The 27192-nt window shown below is 51.1% G+C and overlaps 1 protein-coding gene across 2 annotated transcripts; it reads right to left on the minus strand.

Moving 5' to 3' along the window:
* Positions 1-4040: 4040 nt before the first annotated feature.
* On the minus strand, positions 4041-27192 carry PALD1 (phosphatase domain containing paladin 1). Of its 2 annotated transcripts, none has more exons than XM_034062217.1 (20): positions 27065-27192; positions 19463-19660; positions 19228-19330; positions 18868-19047; positions 18630-18794; positions 18361-18521; positions 18140-18215; positions 17338-17486; positions 17159-17255; positions 16946-17050; positions 13812-13907; positions 13477-13611; positions 12753-12869; positions 12492-12671; positions 11563-11760; positions 11076-11216; positions 10557-10628; positions 10239-10379; positions 7052-7207; positions 4041-4190 (listed from the first exon to the last, which is right to left on the minus strand). In XM_034062217.1, exons 2-20 carry the CDS (start codon positions 19645-19647, stop codon positions 4041-4043), a joined length of 2607 nt encoding a protein of 868 aa, XP_033918108.1. In that variant the 5' UTR covers positions 19648-19660; positions 27065-27192. The 2 variants fall into 2 exon arrangements, with proteins under 2 accessions (XP_033918108.1, XP_033918109.1); XM_034062218.1 differs by having other exon boundaries at positions 19463-19665; positions 27065-27179.

Genomic DNA, 27192 nt, shown 5'->3' on the forward strand with positions numbered 1-27192 from the left:
CTGGCCAAAAAAAAAACTTTTTGATGACAATCCAGGGTATTTTAGTGTGCAGGAGCAAGCGTCCCTCCTTCACTCTGTGCTCAAGGCTTCCTGAGCAGCATGGGGAGAAATACAAACCTCACTGCTCTGCAAATAGAACTGGAGGGACTTCTGGTGCCTCCAGCTTTGGGTTACAGCTCCTAGGGAGGGGTGTAAGACAGGTCCCACCTGAAGACAATTTGCCCTTTCTCAGCACAAATGCCCCTAAAGCTGCAGGTCCCAGCCCTGTGGGGAGGGAGGCACTGATAGGAATGCAGTACCCTGATTTCTCTGGCCCAGGCTAGTGCACTTGGGCAAGGCTCTGCTAGCATGGCAGCCTTTAAATTCACTCCTCCAGTAATATATATATATATATATATATAAATATATGTATTTTCTCTAGCACAGGTAAAAGGCCCACTAGCACTATTTCTTAAGGCAGCTGTGGACCCCTGTTCAAAATACTCCAGCCCCACATCTTTCTAGCTGCATCAGGGTTCTTGCCACAAAGAACATTTTCAAAGTCATGAATAACTTTTTCCATAGGCAGAGTAAGGGGTGAGTTTGTTATTTTACATGACGTGGAGAGTTTCCATGACCCACCCCAGCCTGTGTGTACAAACATATGTGCAACAGTGGGATGCCAGGTGATTTCTCCCCTTGCCCTGCAGTAACTTGGAGCCCATGGAGCCCAGCTCTGCACCCTTAGGCAGCCTGGACATTGCATCCCTAAAGTGCTGGCTCTTGTGGCTGCAGAGCCAGATCCTTCCCTTTTTCCCAGGATTGTGCAGGCTTTGGGGAAAAGGGCTTGTAAACAAAGCAAAGTTCCAAAAATGGTTGATGATACCCAGAGCTGTAGGGATGCCCTGTGTCCCCCAATGGAAACAAGATGCAGACTCATGGTGAACACTGAAATGTCATACTATCTGCTATATGGATGGATACTATACCATTAGGCCAGTATAGCGGAAAAGCAGCCAGGAATCCATGTTTCTTGCTCTGAAATCAGTCCTTTAGGACTGTGGGCTGGAATTTAAGTATTCACTTATCTGCCTTAAAATAACTTCAGGCCCCCTAGGCTGTATTCCTGCACTTAAAGCCCTGAACAAGAAGGTGAGAAGAAGAGAGCAGAAAAACCAACCAACCAAACAGAAAAGATTATAATGCAGTTAATCGAGAAGAAAAACTGCAGAAACAAAGAAACCTGCAGAAAACTGGTTTTCCTGAAAATCAGTCAACGAGCACTTCTTCCATGGGCTTTCCCCAGCCGAGCAAAGCTGGCTCTGAAAAACCAAGGTAAACAGCAGTCAGTAGTAATAAAGAGGTGAAAAAAATGAAGGTTTGTTTCACTCCTTGAACCTAACGCTAAGCGATTTCCAGTGAAAAGGTCAGCTAACAGATCCAGCCAAAGGAAAACAGCATTTTTGCTTTAAACACAAAAACACCCTTTGAGTTTCTTTTTTGTAAGCAGTTTTGTCCACAGACCCCCCGGCCAATGCCTCCCTGGGTCAAATCACGCCTCCTGGCAGGGAATATACCCCACTGAGGCTGGAGATCAGCTCATTAACCCCATCTTATTAATAGCTGGTTTTTAAATATATCTTTATATTATATACATTATATAGAATACATGTGTGCTGTATTCAATATAAATACATTCTATAGAATTATAGAATATTTTATATTGTATAATTATGTCAGATAATATACACAATCTATATAATATATACACAATATATGCTATACAATGTGTAGCATATAATACATATAGTATATATAATTATTATACTATTACTCTATCTGTGTAATAAATGGAGTAATACCTATTATTAGATAGTTATTACTATCTAATCACCCACCTGTGAGTGGCAAAACCATAGCTCAGAGCAGAGGTGCTGAGCCTACAGAGGATGCTGAGGGTAGGAAAGTCCTGCAGTTCAGGATGGATATGCATGGCCAAGTATGTCAGCAGAGCTCAATGCTGCAACCGTGGCTGGCCAAGAATGATGGGAAAAACTGAAACTGTGACCCAAATTTGCAAAAATACAATTTACAGCAGGATCCAGGATAGAAGAATTGATGTAGACCAGGTCACCCCGCACAACTTTGAGGATGCTGTGCCCCATCTTCCCACCATTCCCCCCTCATTGGGACCCCCCATGGCTTCCTCCAGCCTTGCACTGATTGCTCCAGCTGGAGCAAACCCCTCTGAAACCCATTCAGAGCCAGGTTTGACTTATCATCTGGGAAAGGGAGCTAGGTTTCTGCCTCCCAGCCTGGGGAAAAGAAGAAATAAATAAGGCATGGTTGATTTTTTCACGTTCAAACACATTCACATTTCCAAGGCATTTTTTTCCAGGCAATTGCTTTTACCCCATGTTGGAAACCACTTGTTAGGATGGTGGGAAAGTGGAAAGCAGCTTTTGAGCCCCCAGGTCCAGGTGACGCAAAGCTTCAGCCTTCATTACCAAGATTAAAGGGGCTGGGATTTCCTAAGCAATTAAAACCCCTGCCTAATTAAGTCAGGGCTATTAGACAGGACTTCCAAGGGTTGTGGCTGGGGGCAAGAGAAGGGGATGAGTCTACAGCCTGGCTGATAGCAAAGGAGCATGCAGGTAATTTCTTAAGTAAAGTAGAATAAACGGAGATGTACTGTGGCTCTGTAAAGGTAGAAAGCACGTTCTCCATTAAAAAGAAAAAGAGGATAAAAAAAACATGATCACACCTCTTGCAGATTGCTAAGTCAACTGTCCTACCACATCAGCAGCAATTTATCCAAGCACTGAAATACCTGGTGGGGGCAAAATATTCAGGCAGGTATTTCTGCATTGAACAAAACCAAACCAACAAACATGCAGTTAAGTCAAAAAAACAAGGGACCCCTTGGGCACTGGGGCTCCCACAGCCACAGCAGGAACCACACCAAGGGTTAGGAAAAAGGATCGCTGCGATTTAAAAATGTTATTTTTCTTTCCAACCTCCACCTTTGAATTTCTGCTGCCCGCACCTCCCACCACTGGCAGCAGATGAAAGCAGCTGCTAAGAGAGATGGAGCGTGTGCTACTGCTTTTGTGCTTCCCATCCTATTTTATCATCACTCCATCCAGGCTCCTGCCTGTATCAGCAACTTCCCCATCTCCCCCTTGGCTGTGAGGCTCCTCTCCCCCTGCTGCGAGGGAAGGGGGGAACTGGGGCCCTCATTTGCATTATTTTGATTAGCTTTATTTTTCACTCCTCCCTTCCTCCTTTCCTTAAAAATAATTAAATACAAATCTCATTAATTATACTTTTAAGTCTACTCTTTGCTGAACAGCTAAACCTCCCCAGCATCACCTTGGCACTGAAAAAGGCAGGTCTTGGGGGGCAGCAGGGACCCCCAAACCTTGTGCCATGCCTGCCTTTCCGCCAGCCACATCTACAACTAAAACAGTTGGGAAGAACCAACAAAGATGCTCAAATCTTCAAAATACCCAGGTCTGCAGTGACAGGGATCTCTGGGAGTTCTAATCCAGGCTACAAGTGTTACGGCTCCAGATAATACACATATATGCATACAGAGGCCTAAATTTATAACTCTGTGTGTGTGTATATTTATATATAAGCATATATACATGTGTATGTATATTTGTGTATCTGTGCATATATATATTCACATCTATTTACGGGTGCATATAAATATATATGTATGCGTGCACATGCTGCACTGGTTTAGGGAGAAAGTGAGGACAGTCTTGAAGAATGTGGCATGATTCCATGCATCCATCACATTCAGACAATGGCATCCCAGCCTTCCAGGGTTGTTTTTCAACTTACATCCCGCTCGCAATCAAGCATCTGTCCAAAAGGGTTGATTTTTAATTTACAGTATTTTTATTGCGTCCAAAAGAACCCCAGAAATTCTCCCATTCTAAGGCAGTTTTGGGGCTTGCCCCTCCCTCCCCACACCCCCAGGTTTTGGGAAAACAGTCTTTTTCCTCTGCCCCAACAGGAGAAAGCAGTGGGGGACACCCCTGCACCCCAACCTACACAAATTCCCCATGGAAAGGGCGGGAGGTGCTCCCCTGCGCCTGCCAGCGGCCCCGCAGTGTGCACAGGGGCTTGCCCTCCAGGCTCTCCAGCTCAGGGAAGCCCAGCTGGTTCAGGATCTCGTAGACCCCAGCCACTGCCGCCACCTGAAAGCAGAGGGAGAAGAGAGATTTAACTCCCCTGGCATCCTTGGAATACTTTTGCTGCCTCCTGGGTGAAGATGCATGGGGAAAGTCCCCAGCATCTTCCCACATCCAGGTACCCCCCTCTACCCTCCCAACCCCAGCTTTCCTTCATGGAATCGCTTATACATTTTATAAGCGTCTTCCTTGCTGCTGGGGTCAGCCATCACAGGGTTTGTTGGCTTTGGCACCCTTCTGGCAAAAAGCTACAATGGCGCCTTGTTTTTGCTAAAAACGCAGGGATTATGCAGTGGGGAAGGGTGCTTTTGGGGTCAAAGGCTCCTTGTGTATCTGCAACTTGGGTGTATATCCTCCCCTCCAGCAAATAAGGGGGACAGAGGGCTGTTGTGGTTTAAGCCCAGTCAGTAACTCAGCACCACCCAGCCATTCCCTCATAACCCCCCTTCCCTCCTCCGGGTGGGATGGGGGTAAGAATCAAAAGAATGTAAATGCCAGTGGTTGAATTATGAACAGTCCAGTAACTGAAGTATAATAGAAAACTGCTACTACTACCAATAATAATAGAAATAACTAGGGGAGAGAGTATAAAACTAAAAGGGGAAAAGAAAAACAACCAATGAACACAAGTGATGCAGAATACAATTGCTCATCACCTGCTGACACAGCCCAACCCAAACAGCAGTTTCCTATGCAAGTCCCTTAACCTTACTCTGGTTTAGGGCAAAACCAGCCTTCAGCAGGATTTGGATTATTTTCTTTCCTTTCTTAAAGACTTCTTCCACTCTATCACTCCACACAATAATGTCATCAATGTATAGTAGGTGTTCTGGAGCTTGCCCCTGTTCCAGTGCAGTCTGGATCAGTCCATGGCAGATGGTAGGGCTGTGTTCCCATCCCTGGGGCCGTCAGTTCCAAGTGAACTGGACACCTCTCTAAGTAAAGTGAACCATGGTCTGCACTCTGCTGCCAAAGGAATTGAGAAAAATGCATTGGCAATATCAATCATGGCATACCACTTGGCTGCCTTTGATTCCAGCTCATACTGAAGTTCTAGCATGTCTGGTACGGCAGCACTCAATGGTGGTGTGACTTCATTCAGGCCACGATAGTCTACTGTTAGTCTCCACTCTACATTAGACTTTTGCACTGGCCATATGGGGTTATTAAAGGGTGAGCAGGTCCTACTGATCACTCCCTGACTCTCCAGTCTACAGATCAGTTTATGGATGGGAATCAGAGTCTTGGTTGGTGCGATATTGCCGCTGGTGTACTGTTCTGGTTGCTACTGTATTGTGCATCATATATGTTTATTGGGTTTTTTTCCTTTCCCCTTTTAGTTTTGTATTTTCTCCTTTTGTTATTTCCCCTATTATTATTAGTAGTAGCAGTTTTATATTATACTTTAGTTATTGGACTGTTCTTATCTCAACCCATGGGGTTTAAATTCTTTTGATTCTCCTCCCCATCCCACCCAGAGAGGGGAAGGAGGAAGGTGAGCAAACGACTGCATGGTACTGAGTTACCAGCTGGGCTTAAACCATGACTGGGCAGATGTAAACCATGCATTAAAGATGCTGCTTTAAAGATGCATTTAAACCCATGCATCCAACAGCAAGCATCACACATCTCCACTAAAAGATGGTCCAGCCCCAGCCACCACCTCCTTTCGGGCAATATAAACACCAGCATAACCGAGATGCCGGGGAGGGCACTGGCCATCCCCTCCTCCTTAATTTGGCCCCTTCAAGCAAGATGGGGCAGGGGGGGATGGTGAGCAGAGCTTGCAGCCACCGCTTTCATCTCCAGCCCAGCGGATCAAACATGCCAATATGAATTAGTGGTGCTGGCAGAGGCAAGCGAAGGGATGAGGTTTTTCCCACAAAGGCAGGCACTGCCTGCTTAGCACCGTGCAAACCCAGGGACAGAAAAACTAATCTCTGCATCATAATAGAAACAACTAATAAAAATAATAAATAAAATAATAAAATTTAAATAATGAAAAATAATAAAATAGTGATAAACATCAAATAAAACATAAAACATACTAACATAATTCAAATTACTGTGTCCCCAGCTTTCCCTTCTCCCCTTTAAATCTCTTTTGCAGAATAACCCTCCAGGGAGCAGCATACATACTCCCTATGCCCCCCATCATTTGTGCCACCTCCAAAGTCCCTTTATGTTTTCTGCTGCAAACATATACCCCCCCTCCATGACTGAGTACAAAGCAATGTGCCCCAAATAAATCCAGAGCCCACATCCCTCTGAGCAGGAAATACGGATTATTTAGGGTCTTTCACCAACCCCCCCCTTCCATTTTCTCAGCTGGTTCCTAGTTCCCTCAGATGCTCAGTGCCCTCCATCCCCTGTGCCACCTGCCCCAGTTGGACAAGGCAGAGCAGGGCTGCTTTTAGTTATTCTTCCATTTCACTCCCTGACCTGTTTGGCCAGGATACCGTACTTTTAATGTGCTGCAAAGAAACCAGAGGTGGGCTTGGGTGCAAGAAGAGCCAGCCAAGTTAACCAAGCCAGGCAGAAGGGTCTGGGGCAGGGTTGATTGGTGGTCTCCCAGCCCCAGATGCTACAATCACAACTGACAGATCGCAATAAACGCTGGGAAGCTCAAAAGAGGAAAATGCAAATTTGAGATGGAAGAGCACCCCATCCATGTGGTAGGATATCTGCAGTCACCAGCCTGGCTTTCCATGAGAGCCACCAACCTGGTGATATGGGAGTTAATCAAGAACAAAGGGACACACAAAAATCCCCAACAACCATATGGAAATCATATACGAAATAAGGACAGGGCTCTACTTCCCAAATGAGCAAGGACTTGGTGGCAGCTTAGGTGGGGAAAGGCTCACCTCGCGCATCCAGAGGCTGAAGGGCCGCTGCCAGGAGTCCTTCTTGTCAAGATGCAGGTAGGCATTGAAGAGGATCAGGTATATGTAGCGCTCCAGGTACTGCAGGCTCCTCAGCTGCAGCATCCGCGTCTCCTTCTCATCCTTGCCTGACTTCCCCTGGAAGGAGCAAGAAACTGGCTGAGATGCCTGTGACACCCACTTTAGAAATGCACCTGAGAGGCAGCTCCTGCACCCAGTCTTCATCCATAGTCCTGCCCTCCAATCCCACACAAGAGGTTTGGTGGTGAAGGACCCACGAGGACCTCTTATGCTAGCGAAAAGCCATATATACTGTCACACACTGGCCCTCCAACACTATTATCTGCGAGGGAGCTCAGCCCAGGGTGCAGCCCCTACCTCACCTCCAGCTGCTGAGAAAAGACCACTCTGGGCACAAAAATAAGTGTATCCTTCCAGCCCCCTCCCACTGTGGCCTGGCAATTCAGGTGCTCATTACCTTGTGGTTTCCAGCACAGAAAAACTTCCCCTTCACCATGCAGACCTCAAAAATAGATGAGGGATTACTGACTGTGTGGGGTGGGTGCCCAGGAGCCAGGAAAAGATGTCCAGGTGCAAACTGTACCCAAAACCATGAGCTCTTGGACTGCAAAGCATTTTCCCAGGGAAAACTTCAGTCAGATTCAGCCTCCACCACTGAAGACAGGCCACAGCAGCCACCTAGAGCCCCACTCTGAGGCTGGTGACCATTACACCTCTTAGTAGTAGTGTATGTACATATAATTATGCTATTATTATAGCTATTATTTTAAGAACAGATAATCCCTGCAGTGATGCCCCTTCTGGGAATTAATAAATAATAAATGAGGAATAAACAGCCAGCATAAGAGCCCTGATCCCACAGTGAACCCTGCAGACCATCACCAAAGAGTAGCAAGTCCTTTCTTCAGTGTCAGCACCAACCCACTCTCAGCAACAAGCCTACTTTCTCTAGGTCCTTCCCCAGCCACTTGTTGCTAGGGCATGCAAACATTTCCACCATGGACTTTTTAAACCACAATTTGTTCAACCAACTTCTACCCCTGTTTGTGACAGCAACAAGAAAGTGGTTCTGACCTTGAAAAAGGTGTCTTCTCTGTATTTGCACAGCAGATCCTGTTATTATTATACTATTACTTACCATGTGTTTATATTATTCTGTTTAGTTTTCACTCTATGATCCTATTATTTATTATTTTATTATTATCTACTATTTAATTTTATTCTATTACCTTATTTATAATTGTATTATCCTATCATCTTCTTATATTCTCCTATTCTTTTTTCCTCCCAGCTTGGGGTGGGAAGGGGTAGGAACAAATCAAATCAAGTACCAGAGCACCATGTCTTTCCCTCCTGCTTGCCCTCACCCTGCAAAGCAGCTCTGGGCAGGCTCCCACAACTGCAAAACAGCATCAGCCTCACGCACACAGCAACCATGCCATGACACTACTGGCTCACCCAAACCCCATGCTTCTCCAAACACTACCCACAGCTTAATTAGAAGTCCACTAGGGCAATGCCTAGAATATACAATTCCTGTAATTCTCTTCAAGCTGCCCATCACTGGGGAAAAAAAATACAATAACAAAAAGTGAAAGCATTTGCACATGCCTCCCCTGGCCCAGCCAAATCCAATGGAATGGATGGAAAAGCCAAGAGGAAACACCAAATGCAATGACAAAAGTCTCCTCTTAGGACAGAGGGTGCAGGAGGAGCAGATTACTCCCTCCTTATCTCACTTTCCCACTGAGCTGCCAGGGTGAGTTGGATACAGCCAGCCCGGAAACAGGATACAGCCCAGGAACACCCATATGCTGGTCCTGACCATCAAGAGCCAGGAAGAGGGGCAAGGAGGTCGCGGGAATTGTCTTCTGACAAAAACCCACACCAGGAGCAGCCTGGCAAGACTGCTCTGCTGAGCTCTTCCTCCTGGGACCCCCAGGGCTGAGTAGGGGCAGGAGGCAGAAACAAGGCAGGGATCATTCTGGGTCACTGGAGAACATAATTAAATCCATAAGCAGACAGCCACTAGTTTAGCATGGGAGTTTTTAGCTCTGCAGCAGCAAAGGATGCAATAAAGTAGGTGAGACTTCCCACTGACTACACAGCCACCTCCCCATAATACATAAAAAGGGGGAAATAAGATTACTTATCCCAAATAATTTCATAGTGGCTATTGCTTTAAATAGTCAGGTCCCCAGTGGTTTGTCCCATAGAGCTCAGGTTTTCTCTCCCAGCCCCCCAGAAAAGCAGAGGATCCCATAAACCAGGAGGCAAAAGCCCAGGGAGCCGTGGATGTTACTGGGTGATTAACTGCTTTTGTTTTCCTTCCCCTGGTCAATCATTCACAGCTGTTAATTGAAAACACGGGTCAATGGCAGCTGTGGGTAAGAGCTACAGCAAGGCAACAGTGGAAGGGACATGGAGCAAACCACTCTGGGCAGGGACAATGCTGACCCCTGAGCTCAGACTTTCTAAGGTCCCATGAAGGAATGGCACATCTCAAAAAAGGAAAAAAAAACAATTATCCTCTCTCCCCTTCGTCAGCTCCACAGAAGCTCCCACATAAAACCGAGCTGCAGCCCACAGGCTCAGCAGGCCACAGGATGCTTCCTGAATGGGCAAGGATTCCCCATTCCGAGCTCGGAGGAGCCTCCGGAGCCTCTGGGGCTGGGAGCGGAGAGGAAAGGATCAGCCCTGCCCTCTGCCGGCTGCGGGATGCGGGACAGCGCCGGGAGGGAGGGATGCTGGATGGCATATGGGAGGGTGTGGGATGTGGGACAGCGGGATGCTGAATCGATGCAGGACAGTGCTAAATGGCCAGGCTGCTGAGTGGGATGTGGATGGCACCGGCCAAGCTGTATGCAAGGTGGGATGCAGGATGGCACCAGACAGGCAGGACAGGATGCTGGCTAAGATACGTGATGGCACCAGACAGGTGGGATGCAGGATGGCACAGGACGGAAAGACAGTACTGGGTGACTATGACCAAGAGTCCAGGCTCATCTCTGGTGACATGCTAGAAAGCTTCAGCCCAAGAAACCATCCAGCTTCAGCAGGGCTGGTCCCAGAGCCTGGCAGCACCCTCTGGAATTGGGTGCAGCAGGCCAGGGCAGACCTGTGCCCACAGGGAGGAGGGCATGCTCACCTGCCGGTAAGTGCAGATGATGATTTCTCGGAGGTGATAGTGCATGGGTGTCATCGTCTCACTGACTGTGTCCAGAGCCATATCCACCTCTTTCTTTATCCGGTGACCATCGGGCAGGAGCTGGACCACCTTCATCACCACCTGGAGCATGGGAAGAAGCAGCAGGGGGTTTACCAGGTGCCTCCTCCCTGTGACCCTACTGCTCCATCCCTACCTGTGAGAGGATACAGCCCCTCCGAACAAGCAGCCATGGCTAAGGTACCAAGGAACAGGCTCGGAGGGCAGACCCTTAAAACAGAGTCAGGCCTAAGGACTCACCTCAAACTCCCCTTTGGTGTACTTGGCATCAGGCACGCTCACAATTTCCTCCTCGCCCATCTCAGGGATGCCCTGGGACAGAGGGACAAGCTGTTAGGGGCTGCTCACCCTACACCATTCATGCTGCCCAACAGCTTAGCAGAAATGCAGACCCTGAACCCAACTCGCCAGGACCTCAGGCATCCCCCACCTCCCATCTGCCTGGGCAGAGAAGACCAAAATTTACCCTCAGCACCCACTCTGCAAGGAGGGAGCCAAATCTCTCCTGCCTTTAACCTTTCATCCTGGAGTGGGAGCTCTCAGTCAGGTAAAGGCTCACCAGGGAGGTACCCTCACTTCTCCTGAAGCAAACTAGAGGCTAGGCACAGCAAGATGCAGTCACCCCCTTGCAGCCCTGGCCTCACCCCTGCCCTCCCCACTCTCCTTTTAACCCTCCCACTGTGCAATGACTGTACCAAGCTTCCCCAGCAGTCACCACCCCAGCCTGAGCCCAGGGAGAGCTGCAGTCCCAGTACGCACATTGAAGTGCCAGAGGGTGAGGACACCAACAACCATGGCTGTGGTGGTCCTGCCCCGGCCACTGGAGCAGTTGAACACGAAGGCTGCCCGCGAGTCCTCGGCCAGAGCGCTCTTCATCACCTCCAGCAGCCGGTCAAAGTCCTGCCAGGGGTGAAGACAGGGGGGTTTTATCAGTGCAGACCATCACATGTTGGCACAGGCTGCCCCCCTGCCCTCCCCACCAGGGCATCCCACTTATCCTACAGCCACCAGACTAAAATCCTTAACTTCTTGCTGCTGGATCCAAACCAGCAACCTCCCCTCCATCTCTGGCAGGCTGCAGGCACTTCCCAGGCACCCTTCCCTGCCTCAGCAAGAACCCTGCGCCAAGCCTGGGCCCACCACCATAGTCCCTGGCCCAGGGGGCACCAAGCACCCAAGTGACGTTCACCCTGCAACAGCAGGAATGGCTTGGGAAGGAGGCAGCACCATCCCATCCCCAGGGTACCTGCTCCTTAGGAGCACAGAAGTCAGGGATGGGGATGCGGCGGTAGGTCAGCCCCTGGCAGGCATTCTTCTGCTGGGTAAATATCTCCTGCATGGTCAAGCAGCTCTTGAACATCTTCATCTGCTTCTCTGCCTCCAGGTACACCTCCAGCCACTTCTGGCACTTCAGCAGGTCACCCTTCAGGGTAGCCTCTAGTTTCTGCAGAGGATGGAGAAACCCTCACCATGAGACCTGCTCCTGTTATTTTTATTGGGGGTGGGTGGATTTTAAGTATTTTTTTAGATGCAGGCTGAAATCCCTCTCAAACACCCACCAAACTCAAAACCCCCAACCAGGTCCTGGACACCACTCCTGCCCAGCATCTCTGTCCCCACCATGCGTGATGGGAGCCTCAGGAGCCTCATCTTCCACCACCCCAGAGCAGCTCCTCCGCACGATCACGCTGCTGCTGGCAGCCAAGCTCCTCACTGCTTATCTCCTCTGAACACCGAGCTGGGATCATCTGCTATCCCCTTTGCCCGGGTGCCTTTTACCCTCACTTTTAAGCCACAAAATAAATTCTTTGGGGGAGGATCTCCGCTTTGCTCTGTTTTTGCAAACTCTCACACAGTGACAACAAAGTCAGGACTCCCTATTTTTGCAGTATGATAAAGAGCAGGTCAACCACCCGGGTTTGCATCAGTGGGGCTGTCCCCAGCCTCCATCAGACATGGAGGGCACAAGCTAAGCATGGCATCCAATATGACCATTGCTCCTCATTGCCAGATCTAAAAGAACCCAAACCCAGAAGAAGCAGCTCCAGAGGCTAGGAGACTATCAAAGCCTATGGACATGGCACATGAGGGCATTATGAGATGGGGATATCTGCCCTTCCTGGATGGCCAGGAACTCCCATGCACAAAGCATCTCCCCAGTGGGCAAGAGCTCACCTCCAGCTGCTGGGGCAATGCGGTGGGCACAGGGATCAGCTCCTCCAGGTGCCCGGGCTCCCGCAGTGTATAGATCTGCTCATTCCCCTCCAGGACCACTTCTTCCCGGAGGTTGATCCAGACGATGTGGGCGTGCTTTCTCTTGGCATCTGTCAGATATCTCAGGACGCTCCCCAGGGTCTAGGCGAAGGCCCAGGCAAGGATGATGGGAGGGCAGGGAGCCCATTACAAGGTTAGAGATAGGATTAGCGTGCCTCTCACCTTGGAGCTGGGCTGCGCAGTTCCATAGATAGGCATCTTGGGCACCCGTCGGAAGTTGGCCACGCTCATCTCCTTGGCAGTGCTCAGCACATCTGGGCAGAAGCGCTCATCTGCCACCTGCAGCAGAGCAAAGCCTGGGCAAGGGGTGCACCCCCCAGCACTGTACCTGCCCCTTTCCCACTCATCGGTTTGCAGAAATGTTCCCAGCACAACACAGCCTCTCACCCATAGTCCTGCTCAGAAGCCGCCAAACTCTTCCAGCATCAGCAACCCAGGGCTCAAAGCCACACGGCTGCATTTCAAAGGTGGAAGATGCTCTTCTTGAAGCAAGACCATGTCAAAGCAGCAGCAAGCCACCAACAGTTCTGGCCAGAGCCAAGCACCACTAAAACATTAAGCTGCAGCTAAGCTAGCAACTTAGGCTTGCATCATGGGGTGCTCCAGCATCATGGTACCCTGGGTGTGAGTGGCCAGACACATCTGTGTGCACAGGGGGTCTCTGGCCATATGTCCACCCTTGCCAAGGATGCCAGCAGGACATGGACCTGAGACCCCAGCAGAGACCTGGAGACCCCAAGACTCAGCACCTGACCTACAACAGGGAAGCCCCTTTGCTTCTCCCACCCCACCAAACCTCTTTGAGGACAAGCATCCCAGGAAAGTGCCATTCAGGGGACAGTGAGGAGCGGCCATCCCCACCCCTACATCCACGGGAGGTACTCACCAGTACTCGTGTCCCCTTGGTGATGAGATCCCCAGTGATGGTGAGCTCCGACGAGTTCATCTCCGCCTGCAGCCGGTAGAGCTCGGGGTGCCGGCACATCCACCTGCTGAAGCTGAGGGCAAAGCCCAGGGGGTACTGCCGGCGGGGGGCCGGGGAGGGACGCGCTGTCAGCCTGGGCTTGTACCCCCTGCCCAGATGCAACCCACAAACCCACCAAGAAAACCCACATTTGCTTGAGAAACTCAGAGGTGGAGAGCTCTTCCCTCCCACTGCACATGGAAGCCAGGACAAAGAGCAAAGGAGGGGTTGTGGGGGTGGTGGATTTTTGTCTTTACCTGCTCATGAATGTAGTAGTTGAAAGCAATCAAGTAGAAATAGCGTTCAAGGCTCTGCAAAGTCCTCTGGAGAAAATACTCTTTGGTGCTGTTCCCCTGAAAGCAAAGGCAGGTGGGATTTGTGGTACTCAACACCAAACAGTCCTGAGCCCCAGGCAGACCAGAAGGCTGGGGAAAAAGCCCTACACACACTTATTTGCAGCTGACTTAGAAGAGAGACAAGCAGGCAGCAAACAGGACTGAGGCATGTTTTCTATGGAGCAGGTTTTCTGGAGGGAAGAGGAGAAAGACGGGCAGAAATGCCACTTAAGCTGCTCAGAAGGGTTTTTGCATATTCATGCTAACTTCACCAAGCTGTTTGTTTGGAAAGAAACTACTTCCAAATGAGAAGGGGCTGGGAGGGGGAACATACAAAACCCAATCTGGAATGCAGTGTGGGTTTTGGTTTGGAGGTTGGTTTTGTTTTATGAAACATTTCAAGTTTTCCATATTAAATGATGCTTAAAGTCATAAATTTGCATTTCAGCTCGAACAAAATCTTCCCTTTAGGCCAAGGACAAACCGGGAGCAGTTCCAACCAGACCCAAGGGGCGTTGCTGTCCCAGGGAGATACACTGTCCAGCTGCTAGCCAGAGACTCAGACCCAAAGGGAAGGGGGTAGTTAACTCAAGGTCCTGCCCTAACCCTAACCCTAACCCTCATCCCAGCCACCTCCAAAGCCTTCAGCAGAGATGCTTGGGTAGAAACATCCCTTACTAGCAATGCCATGGGTAGAGACAGGGGAAGCTGGCTGGAGACATCACCTCCCAGCCCCTTGCATCAGTTAATACAAGGAATGGTTAAGGACCTCTCAAGGACCCCATCTCTGCCTTCTGAGCCCAGCAGAACCCACCAGGACTCACTCCAGAGTCAGCATCTCATGGAGGATGCAGACCCCTAAATGATGGGTGACACTACACAATCAAGAGCAAGATGAGCTTATTAAATAGAAACATAAGCTACACACCCTGTAACAACCTCCATATCCAAAAACCTTCTTTTTCCTTCAAGCCCAGAAGCATCCTAATGCTTATGTAGCTGGCTTCAAGCAAGCACCCTTCTTCATCTTCACCATCACCTTCCCAAAGCAGGCGTGTGCCCCAGCACAACTATCTCCTCCCAGGGATGCAAGCTCACACCCTCAGGATTTTCCACAATTTAGAAACCACATCTACACTGCCTCAGGGCAGGGGTTTGTACATCTGAGCATCCTATCCAATAAACTAACCTGCAATGCTGGCACTAGCAAAGGTGCACCCAGCACAGGACCCACAAGCATCCTTGGAAAGCCTGTCAGGAGCCTGCTTCCCTCAGAGTACAATAGAAAATCCTTTAAGATGGGCTGTATACATATGGGGATTGGCCTGGCAAGCAGGGTTTGTCCACTTCTGACACTACGTGGCTGACACATGAACATTTACTTGTTCTTGGCAAGAGAAATCCAGCCCACTGTCATTTATCAAGAGGCACAGCAGAGGCCTTTGCTCTGGAAACTCAAAACAAAGCCTGCAAGGATGGAGCCATGCCGGGTTTGTGGACAGCACCGGTGGCAGAGCAGCGCTTCTCCCCAGGAGCTTAGGTTCCTGTAGTCTCACCCAAGTTAAATCTCTTAATATTCCCACTTAAACAGGCTTTTGATGAAAAGGGGGATGATCAGCTCATGTGTCAGCCATGGAGAGCTGAGTACCACAGGGATCTGGCTGCAGCTCAGCAGCCCAAGCCAGGATACACCTGCCCCTGCAACACCATCACTTTAGGCCTTAAATCTCTGCTTTTGTCCCCAGCGCAGGGCAGAAAACCACACTCCAGCATGACATCATTCCTCAGTGCCCAGAAAAGCCTTACCTTTCCCCAGAATCAAGTGGGGCTCTGGCAGCTCAGCTGGCAAAGCCCCTGGATATCACCTGCAGCCCCTCCAGCCCTACCAAGCCCAGGCTGTTTCTTCAATGGCCAAGCATCAGCCTCTCTCCCCTCCTCATCCTCTTTCCTCCAGCACATTTTCCTGGCCCTCTGCCATTGTTTAAACCTGCTCTTGCTCCATGTAGACTTCAAATAAACACTCCTCATAGGTAATTTACAGCAGTCCCCCAGCTGTTTGTTTCCCCAGCATCCAGGATGACATAGAGCAGCCTTTCCCAGCAGGGAAAAGCCAGGGAAAGGCTTCGAGGCAGGAGGAAAATCCTGTGCCCAAGCTTCCCCAGCTATACACGAGACTGCCTGCTATCACATGAGCGGCACCAAACATACCCAAATTCACCCTAAAAGGGGGCAGGGGTGTGGACAAGTGTGGGGTTTGCCACCAAACGCCAACAAAGTGGAAGGAAATGCTTTCTTTTCCCATTGCTTAATCCTTTTTCATGGTGTTTTTGTGCTCCAGCCTCTTTGCTTTGGATGCACTGCACCTGTTTTCAGATTGCCCTTTACAACCAGTCCCAGCACTTCCACTCCACATTCAGCAATAAATGGGAAAATTAATCTCCAAAGAGGCTGAGACAGGGGTAACACTTCCATTTAGAACATCCTTCCTCTCTCCATCTGGTGCCTGGTGAGGACCCCCTGAGTCAGACGGGGGAGACTATGGCTTCCCAGCATGGAAAACCACCCTGATGACTTTTCAAAACAAAGGAAATCTGCAGATAGAAAAGCATGACCTTTAGTGATTACATTTGCAGGAAAACCTCTCAGCAACAATCCCTCCCAGCTCCTGAGGACTTCTACCAGCCAGGCTGGTATCAGTTTTTCCCTTTCAGACCTGGTGAAACCAGGGCATGGGACATTATTTGCCTCCAAGGTCATCTACCACAAGCAGGAGCAAAGCCCAGAACAGCCAGTTTTCCCTTCGATCCCAGCCTGCTCCATGTCAGGGCTCTAAAACAACTTAGGGGGAGGGGAGGAGGGGGAAGTGGAAAAAAAAGAAGGGGGGGGGGGAAGAGAAGCTCCACAACCTTCCAGGTTTGACATCGCTGGGAAGTTTCCAGCTCACAGGAAGCTTTGGATTTCCAGAATTTACATTCTTCTCATCCCCACGCAAAAGCAGCTCAATAAATTACCCTGTGCAGGCAGCTTGCCTCCGGGCAAGCCTCTAGTTAACATACCTGGATCTGATAGTCCTCCCCAATCCCTTCCAGCTTCTTCTTGTATTCATAGATGGCTTCCTTCATGTCATGCATCTCTGAGCAGCAGGTGATGGCACCATCCACCTTGCGAGGAGCAAGCAGAAAGCTGCTCAGCAAACCCCAGATTAGGGGGAGAGACCAACTACCCCCCTCTCATCCACTGTGAGCAGGATTTTGCTGGCACCCCCTTACCTCCTCTACTATCTGCTGGCCTTTGGGCACCATCTCAATGAAGGTCTGGATGACCCGAAGCCTGTCCCTGGGGGATGCTTTAGGTGGGTGGGGGAGACTGAGGTGGAGAAGAAAGAGATGAAACCAGCCCCAGGAACAGGCATTCCCCCAGCCCCGGCCCCAGGCACTGCGCCACTTACTCCGGCTTCTGGGCAGCTCCTCGGTGCTGGTGGAGGATGAGCATGCCCATGGCCATGGCCAGGTTGGTCCTGCCCACGCCAGTCTGGCAGCTGAAGAGCAGCGCTGGTGGGGGTCTGCCAGGGTCCCGCAGCAGCAGACTGGGGCTCTCCTAGGAGAGGGGACAGAGGGATGGAGATCACAGAGACATCCAGGAGAGACAGGTCTGCCACCACAACAGCTAGTGTGGAGATGACAGCTCTGCCCAGGCACAGAGGGGTCAGCAACATCTACCCTTTGCTCAGGGAATGGTGTGTACGGCCCAGGAGAGCACAATGGGCAGTCAATCCACTGCATCCCCCTGCCCCATGCCCTCTCCAGCCATGGCAGACATTGGCCTGTCCACCCCACCGGAGATGTTCCCATCACCAGGTCCCAAGCCACTGAGATTTCATCTCCCAGGCTAAAAAAAAAAAAAGATAAGAGAAGCCCTGCCACTGAAAGCCTTTGCCCCAAACCCAGATCACTTATCCCACACCCATGAAGGGAAGAGCCACCTGCACAGGGATGATAGGAGGTGGCAAGGGATGGTCATCTCCAGCCAGAGGTAGGGATAAGCACCTGGACAACACAAGTTTCTCCAGCAGGGTCTACAGCAATGGGAACGGAATGCAACCGCAGGCACAAGCATCCCCTAACAGGCAGCGTAAAACCAAAACCAGAAGATGCTGCTCCCACGCTCCCTGATTAGTGCACTTGCTCAGGCAGAAGAGAAAAACCCAACCCAAGGTGGCCCCATGGACCAGGCACTTTCCTTAAGCTCACCCTGAGGAACTGGATGAAAGTGTCAAACTGCTCCTCCAAAGGGGCTCCCTCGGCAGGAAGGGGCAGGCGGTGGTACCTGGGAGCACAGGGACAGCCCTTGTTAGGAGGAGAGGGACATGGCTGAGGCTTTGTCCCCACCACCATGAAGGACACATGGCTTAAAAGATTATCACAAGCTCAGCTTGCAAAAGCAAAGCCAGGAGGAGGAAGAGGGGAAGCACCTGTAGGAGGGCAGGAGGAAGATGGGTCTACGATAAACCTCCTCTGTCACCTGGATGTCCTCCTCGCACTGCACCCGCACAGTGTGGGGCTCATCCCGCAAGCGCTCAATGTCATTGTAGACATAGTAGATGCTCTCGCTCAGCTGCGCAAAGTCATGGATCTGGAGGAGATGCAGAGCCCCATTAAGATCCATGGGGTGCCCACCACCTCCAACAGCCCACCCCACCCACCTCCCATGGGGTGATGACCCCCTCCCATCCCACCTCACCTCCTTGCGGATGGCCAGCTCCAGGCTCTCTGCCCGCAGCCCCTGCTGTGGGCGCTGGAGGTTCTCGTGCAAGTTCTCCTTGCCCCGAGGGGTGTAGGACACGAAGTCCCCCTCCAACCGCAGGAATACCACAGGCTCCTCACGGACACAGAAGAAGACGCACTCCTGTGAAGATGGGGAGAGGCTGCCCAAAAGCTCTCTTACCTTTTCCCACTCCAGTTTCCACCCTCCCACCAACCTTGTGGCCCTCTCTCTGCAGCTTCTGCAGCACGAGCTTGAAGCCGTTGAGGCTGGGTTGTCCCATGCCGAACACAGCATAACCTCCTTTGGCTTGTCGGAAATTGGGAGCGCCACAGCTGCCAGTAGTGTTCAAGACGTCTAATTTGCCATATACGTCCCTGACCATGAAATATTTCCCCTGCAAAAGAAGATGGCAGAGAGAAGATGGGGAATAAGTGGATTTGAGCAAGCAATTTGAACACAGCTGGGAATTAAAGTGGCTTTTTCTTGGTTAACTCCAAAATCAGCCCCAAAAACCCCTAGGGTCACCAAACCTCAGACTGAAACGAGTTTGGCATGGGGTGGTGATGATGCTCACCTGCACAAGGTAGTGTTCCAGAGTGGTGTCAGAAATGCGTCCCACTGTATAGTTGGCCTTCAGCAGGTCATCATGGATCTGAAACTCCTCCCTGCAGTTGTACCTGCAGAAGCCACATGTGGGTGGATAGAGTTAAAAAATAATGGCATAGGTAAAGAGTAAAAAAGCAGTATATAAGGGAAGAAGGTGCAGAAAAACAGAGGTCTGGAGCTGCAAGAGGCTGCCAAGGACTTACGTGATGACCACAGGTGCCACTTTGTTAGTGATGATGGACTTGGCCTTGCTGTTATGGAACCCCAAGGTCTGGAAGGAGTGGATGCTGAGGGAGCGCTGGTCCTCCATGCTGCCGTCGCCTGGCACCCTACTCTCCAGGGGGGATGCTGAGACTGCCTGCTGTGCTGCGCTGGCGGTCGTACCCATAATCTGTGGGCAGCTGCACTGGGACAAGGAGGCAGCAGGGAAAACAAGAAGGGAAGGAAGGAGAGGAACTTTGTTTTCAGCTCCTCTTGGTTTAGAAAGGCAAAATGCTGGGCGGGCGCAGGGCAACCCCCTGCTGACAGCCGGCAAGGAGAGGCCCTTTGGGAAGAAATGCTAAGCAGCCTTTTCCCTCCCACTCCTGCAAATGGCTTTCTTCCTCCCTCCCTGCCTGCCATGTGGCTCCCTCCATCAGGGAGGGTCCAGACCCAGAGCAGCTGAAAGTGGGGCTGAGGAAGGTGGGAGGAAGGAGAAACATTAGATCTGGCCCATAAAATCTGCTGAGTCAGCAGATGGCACTGCAGGGGACACAGGGGCACAGCCCCGAGCCTTACCTTCTACTTCCCCAGCACCTGTAAACCGCTCCAGGGTCCCTGCCTGCATGGAAGATGCTTGAACAGTGAGTAAAGACTGCTAAATATTTAGTAATTTAGGAGCTGGCCAGCACGCCTGGAGCAGCAAACGAGGCTCCAGGAGGTTGCTCCCCAAACCAAGCTGTGCACACATATGAGTGCACACATGCATTTTGGTACACGCACAGGCAGAGGAAGAGCTGGGGAGCAGGGTGTGAAGTGCTCCCACATGATTTTGCAGCCTCAGAAATTGTGGGCAGCAGCAAGGAGGAAAGGTGTCCCCTGCACAGAAATAACTCTGCAGTGCTGAGAAACCCCTTTGATTTTACCGGAGGCATTGAGAGCCTGGAAGCAGTGGGAAGCAGCTGGTTATTCCCATACTGGAGGAGCACCCGCTCTCCCAGGGCAGGTAGAGGACCCTGAAAGCAGCCCCCCCTCCTCAGGGAGCTCATCCCTAAACAAGGATGAAAACAAAAAGGCCAGCATGGGGGGGTGAGGGGGAGCTGGCTGCAGCCAGGAGCATCCTGCCACACTCAACCGGTCCAGGACAATGAGCCGACTGTCTGCATCAGCCAGGGCTGGATCCTGGTGACCAAATAAAGTGAGAGATGGCAAAGGGGTAGTCTGGAAAAAAAACCCCAACAAAACAACTCTGCCCACCCTTACTGAAATGGTCCCCAATAAAATCCCCTTTGTACTGATGCTGCATGTGGAATAACCTTGGCAGCATCCAAAGGGCGATGCTACCCGCTTGGTGGCAATGCATAATGCTGAAAAACCCACAGTAACTTTAACCCAGCTCCACAAACACTTTTGCAGCTGCTTCTGCTGCCTTGCAAGCAGCACAGGATCAATCCCTTACTGCAATCCCAGGGAATGTGATGCCCCCAGCAGCTGCAAATGCTTGAAGGGGGGGAAAGCCTCCGGAAAATGTGCTATTTCAAGACAGCCATGCACTGGCAACAGATTTTCCCCTCCTCCCCATCTTCTTTCCCCGCTCCACAGAAAACTTGTTGCTCTACCATGAATTTTCTGCACCATTAGGCAGTCTGGTTTCTTTAATACACAAGAGAAAGGAGGGCAAAAAACCCAGCTGCTTCAGGCCAGTGCCATTTCTCTGCATCCCCTTATGCATTTCTTTCACATGAACACTGTCAGGGCAAAAATAAAGAAAAAAAAATATAACATAGGGAGATTTCAAGTGTTTCAGAGCAGGCACTCGTGGCTTTGGAGACCTCAGCCAGCAAGCAGGACGGGGGCATTCAGCCAGGATGCTTTTTTCTTTACTTTGCTCAGAATTGGTGCATCTTTTCAAAAGCAGTCGGCGCAGCCCACAAGTCGTACCGATCCTTCTGGGTCTGCTCCAGCATCCCAATGCCAGGGGACGAAGACTCACCCCTGCAACTTGCAGGCAGGCACAGGCAGTTTCTGTATTTCCTCCATCCTTCTCCCTTCCATTGCAGTCACTCGCTTTCACCATAAATGCCCCAGGGATATTTTTTTTTGCCTGACAAACCACACCAGCAAATAACAGACATAAAAGACGTTGGGCAGATTTGGAAATGGTCTTTCAAACCACAAAATGAATGGAGAGAGGAAATCACATTTCAGCTTCTTTCCCCCTCTCAGCTGGGCAGGCAAAAGCAAGCATCTGTTAGAAAAGTACCGAAATTACCCAAAACGGGTGCTCTGGGCAACCACGGGAACTGCTCTAAAAAGCCACGGGAAGAGGGAAGTGCTGGTGTTATCCGTACAGGAGCAACTATTTACTGGTACTGCTGCTTCCAGAAGGAGTAAACGGACTTACACACTCCTAGTGCCCAACCTGCAAGCTGAGACACAAAATGGGGTAGGTGGGGAAAAAGAACTCTATCCCAGAAAACCAGATACAATGATCCTGCCTGAAAACTCTTTTAAATATCACCGGTAGCTGTGACAAGAGATGCAATGGAGCCACCATCACAGGCCAGCCAAGGGGGCAGGAGTCCAGCCTGGGAGGGACCAGTCCAACAAAGGGCTCTGGATTAGCTCAAGTATCGACAGTTGAATCCAGTTAGCAAACCCTAAACAAGTGCTTAGGCAGGCAACTTACCCTTAAAAAAAAGAAAAAAATAGTTTTATTATTTTATCTGTAATTTAAAGAACCCCAGTGCATCCAACAGCTCAGCCTGGAGTACTAAGATCTGAATTATTCCCCAGAATCAGACACCTTGGTGAGGCTTTGCTGTTTTCATGCCACTGAAAGAAATTAGGGTGCTCAGAAGCAATTTGCATGGCTTTTATGATGATGTTAGACATCAGCCAGGTCAAGGCAGTTTTGAGCATTTCTTTACAAAGCAAAATGCTGTATTTAGGATGCTCTTTTCTAGGAGAGAGAGGATGCAGAGACAAAATGTCCTGCACAGCAGCCTTTCCTCCTGTCTGTAATCTTATCCCCAGAGTGAGAGGTGCAGGGACGAACTCCAGAAATCCTCACCCAGCCAGTTCATCCCTGCCAGCACTCACAGCCCTAATCTCAGAGACACTGTGGCCATGGCTCATTAACAAAGAGCCCATTTTCTCCCCAGCCACAAAAAAAGATGGACAGCCTGCAAGAGGCTGTCCTGCCAGAACAAACCAGCACTGTTCTTCTCCAGGTGTTTTGCCTACATTCAAAGCTCCAGCAGCCGCCAGTTAATTATGCCTAACGAGAAAGCAGAGCCTCCAGGTGGGCAATGTATGCTTCCCATCCCCTGCAGACCAGCCTCACTGAGCATGGGGTGGATAGGGCACGCCAGAGGAGCTGCAGACAGCACCAGGATGCTGCTTGAGCATCCTAAGGGATGACAGGCAGGCTCTCTGGCCTCTCCCACACATCTGCCATGTAGGTCTTGATGCTGTACAGTGCTCAGCCCCCCAACTCTCAGAGCTGCTCCTCTGCCCACCACCCAGCACAGGAGTTATTCCCACATCCAGGGACCTGGCGAGGACTCAAAGCCAGAACAAACAATGGACTAAATATAGTGGGGGGCGGTGGGGCTACAGCTGCAGGATGCATCTGCCCTGGCCCCACTATGAGGAGGAAGCGTGCACTTGCCTGGCCACCTCATTGTCAGCAGGAAATAAATCAAATAAATCTCCTTCCGTGCATCCTCAGGTTATTTTATAGGTTTGGTTTTTTTTTTTTTTTACATAAAGTGCAAAGCCCTTTGGGAAGCAGCACCAATTGCAGCATCCTCCTAACGCATCCATCCCTCCCCTAGGTGTGGGGCAGCCCTAGCAGCTTTTCGGCACTGGAACGGCAAGGATGCATCCACAAGGAACCAATCAAGGGGCACCTGGCACTGCTGACCCAAGCAGAGAAGCAGGAAGCACTGCAGCGGGTGGAAGGAAGCCCCAGCACTGCCAGAGAGGCATCACTGAACCCTGAAGGAAGTGCTGGAGCCGAGCCCCAAGCGTGCTCCTTAACCCTCTTTTGCAGAAAACAGTGAAAATAAGAGAACACATAAACAGACATTTGCCGGGGGAGCCCGTGTGTGTTGGGAGATAACCCAGAGCAGAGGCTGCGTGGGAACCGGGCTCCTGTTGTTCCAGGTGATGCCAGAAGGAAGCAGCTTGGCTTATTAAAAAACACAATAAAACAGAAAAGAAAGGTGAGAAATAACATATTAAGCCATGGTTTAGCTGAAACATGCCGTTCGCTTGCTGAGCAGCAAGGGTGAAATAAGGCAAGGAAGCAACACGACCCAAAACACTTTAAACCTACCCAAAAGCACTTTGCAATGGGAAAGGAAAAGGCTCTGGAAAGCCAGCTTTGCAACAGACAGCTCTGATTTTACAAGCCTTGATTGTTTTACTATTATTTTTAAATACGCAAAAGCAACCGCCCTCCATTCTCACGGACTCTGGGCTCCTCAGAGAGCCAGCGCCGACAGCCAAAAATATAACCAAATAATCAGCATTTCCTAGAAAGTACAAAGGTATTTCTCAATCAGGCCGAGATCGGTGCTGCTAATCCCCTGCATGCCCTGTGCTCTACCACTGGCATCTGCCAAGGAGGAGGGGAAAGTACCAGTGGGATACCTTCCCCCAGATTCAAGCAGGAGCACCAAAATAACAAGGACCCAGCATTTCACACCCCCCTCCCTGACATACTCCTGCCTTTTGGCAGAAAACTGAGCACCACATCCCCGTCCTGCATGTGACCAACCCACCTTTAGCTAACTTCATTTAAAAGTCTTTACCCTGAGGTCAGGGAAAGCTGTTTGAGACAGGAAGGAGGGGATAAAAAAGAGGCAACGAGGCATGTCACCTCAGAAACGTGGGTGTGATTCTGCACCCCACCATGGAGGCAGCCACCAATGGGGAGGATGCTGGGACCCACTGGGAGTTACTGGGAATGGTACCCAGGCTGCAACCCTTGCTCCCAAACATGGTTTACAGTGAATCATTAATCAGCAGTGTCAAACCTCCTTGCTAAGCAAAACTCCAGGCAACACATGGGAGGAATTCAGATATAAACATGTCTCAGCAGCAGGACATGGCTTTTTTGGCCGAGTCACCACAGCTTCGCTCAAAGCTCACCTGTAACAGCTAACACAGCCCAGGTGCAGGATGCCCTTTGGATAAGCAGCTATCACATGCACCCTCTCCCCTGCAATAGGCATCTTTATTGTGTTTTTCAAAGGGGATCCTCAGCAGGTCCCCTCAGACATTACACTAGTCCCCAGGGTGCTGCTTTGCATGCCAAGACACAAGAGAGAGTTCACTGCACAGCACACAGGAGATGCTCAGGCTCCCTGCTATGGAAGCGAGGGGGTTTGTCAATGGAAAGAAGAACAAAGCCCTAATTTGCAAGTGCCAGAGCTGCCAGTTGTGTCGTCAGCTCACTGCCGGTGGTTTCAAGGTCTGTGAGCATGCTTACTGAAGTTTCCTTTCAATAGTGCAGAGAAAAAAAGCCATCAAGGATGGAGACAAAGGCCAGGGGCATCTCCAAAGAGACAACCACCCTGCGGCCAAGCTTTCCTCCAACACAAAGTACTCCCCAGCTCACCAGGAAGCACCCACGCCCAAACCCGCTCAGCCAAACCTTTCAGCCAGTGCTATTTCCACTCCTTCCCACTGGAAGTTTAGCTGCGTGACCCTGTACAGGCTGGTGGCCGGGGGGGTCCTCACAAGGGTGGGGACCCTGGGGTGGCACCCACGGCGCAGCACCCTGCTCCCAACCCTGGGAAGCTCAGCGCCACAAGCCTGGCTAGGGCTCTTCGGGTAGGCGAGGGCTATGATTTTGTGCTATTCCTAGCTAACCACCGGCTCCCCTCCCGACGGGAAGGCTGGCGGAGCAATGGGAAGGCTCCATTTACACGGGGCCGCTTTTCAAAGCCGGGCTGCTGCAGACCACACCTTTCGCAAGACAAGCAGCACCTTATGCGAGCCAGCCCCCGCCGTCGCACACGCCTTTGCACGCTCGGTGGTTCTGCATGCGGTAGCGCACGGAGCTCCTGCTCCTGGGCTCTCCCCCACCCCACTCTCCTTAATAAAGAGAAATCAAGCAAATCCCAGGGGGATGTGCTCACAACAGGGACCTGACAGTTATTTTTAGGCCCCGTGTCATTTGTGCAGACATAATCACTTCCTGCCTTCCAGGAAGGAAATGTCCCACCACTGCTGCCTGCATGCCTGCCCCTGCCTGCCTGCTCCCTCCTCAGGCAATGCCTGCTCACTCCCAGCCCAGCCACCCCAAAACTTACTGCCTTCTCCCCCCACTCCCCATCCAGAGGTAATAACAATCAAGACACACGTTGGGATGTATCAAGTGCTGCAGTCCAGAGCGCTGCAGGAAGATGGTGTTCATACACCCCACCCCCCCAGTGCTTAGAGGAGTGATGCACTGGGGAAAGCATAGAGGAAGAGGTCCGGAAAAGTCCGGCAGCCATAGGAAACACAGCCTGGATGTAGTTTCTGGAAGCTTTCAGCCCCAATAGCTACAGATCCTGGGCAGGAGCTTAGTGAGAGTAGGCAGCCTTTCCTTCTAGGATATACTCCGCATCCCAGCTCTGCCTGGGAGACACTGCAGTGAGGGTGACCCCAGTCCTACATGGGGCAGAAGCCCACCAGTCTCTGCGACATACCATGCATGAACATACCAGAGGGAAACTGACTGCTGAGTGATTCCAGCTTTCCTGCTTCTCCTATGCTCCCCAAATGGGATGCTGCAGAGCCAAACTCCAGACTGGGATGCTCCCAAGCAGGAAAGGAACTGTGGTTACATCTGCTCCTTTTCCTTCTCTATCCTAATTCTCCAGTGGAGAGCCATCCCACAAATCCCCATATCAAAGCTGGCTTCCCAGATGGCCTTTGGGGGTGTAAGGAAGGCAAACCAATGGATGCAAACACCAAAACTCACTTTGGGGCACTCCAGCCACAACAGGCACGGCTAGCACCAGCAGACAGCCGCACTGGGCTTCCCGCCTGGGTCAGCCTCCTGCAGGGCTGGCTTCCAGGCAGCAAGAGGGAGAGAAAAAACCCTTTTAAATAGGAAACAGGACTGCAAAGGCACATGAGCTGGGAAGACACCACAGAGCGGATGCTGGGCCTCAAAACTACTTATCCATCTATTTTCTAGAGGTTTCAAGCACAGCACTGGCTGCAGATAAAACCTCCTCGCCCGCGCTGGGGCACCTCATGCAGACACCGTGGGGTTTGTTTTCCTGGGGCAAACTAAAGCTTCCTCCCATCATCCCCCGCCTCGGCTCCGAGGTGAAGGGACCCCTGCCCAGCAACACCCCGGGCCCCGCAGGAGGAAGGCTGCCGAGCAGCGGCACCCACCCCCCTCTCCCGATGGGGGCTGGCAGCAACCTTCCCCCTCCCTGGGGAGCGCATGAGGGCACGCCAGGGTCCCGACCGGCTCCAAGCCGGTACCCACCCTCCCTCCATCCTCTTCCCCATGCACCCGGCTGCGAAATGACCCCCACCCGGCCCGAGAAGGGGAAGAGCGGAGGAGCCCATCCGGGGGGGAAGGGATGCGGTACCTAGCGGCAGCTCCAGGTTCAGCTCCCGCGCCGGGCTGGCCGCGCCGTCGGGCGCCCCATGGGGGCAGCGGGACCGGGGTGGCGGGAGCGGAGCCCCGCGGCCGCCCCGACCGCCGGAGCCTCGGCGG

The sequence above is a fragment of the Melopsittacus undulatus genome, chromosome 4, assembly GCF_012275295.1.
Source record: "Melopsittacus undulatus isolate bMelUnd1 chromosome 4, bMelUnd1.mat.Z, whole genome shotgun sequence".
NCBI classification, from domain to species: Eukaryota; Metazoa; Chordata; class Aves; order Psittaciformes; family Psittaculidae; genus Melopsittacus; species Melopsittacus undulatus.

Coding starts and splice junctions, on each gene's coding strand:
- PALD1 (XM_034062217.1), bottom strand. CDS start 19,647: ATGGGTACGACCGCCAGCGCAGCACAGCAGGCAGTCTCAGCATCCCCC. Junction 19,048..19,227: donor TGGAACACTACCTTGTGCAG/GTGAGCATCATC, acceptor CTTCTTTTGCAG/GGGAAATATTTCATGGTCAG. Junction 4,191..7,051: donor TCAGCCTCTGGATGCGCGAG/GTGAGCCTTTCC, acceptor CTCTGCTTTCAG/GTGGCGGCAGTGGCTGGGGT.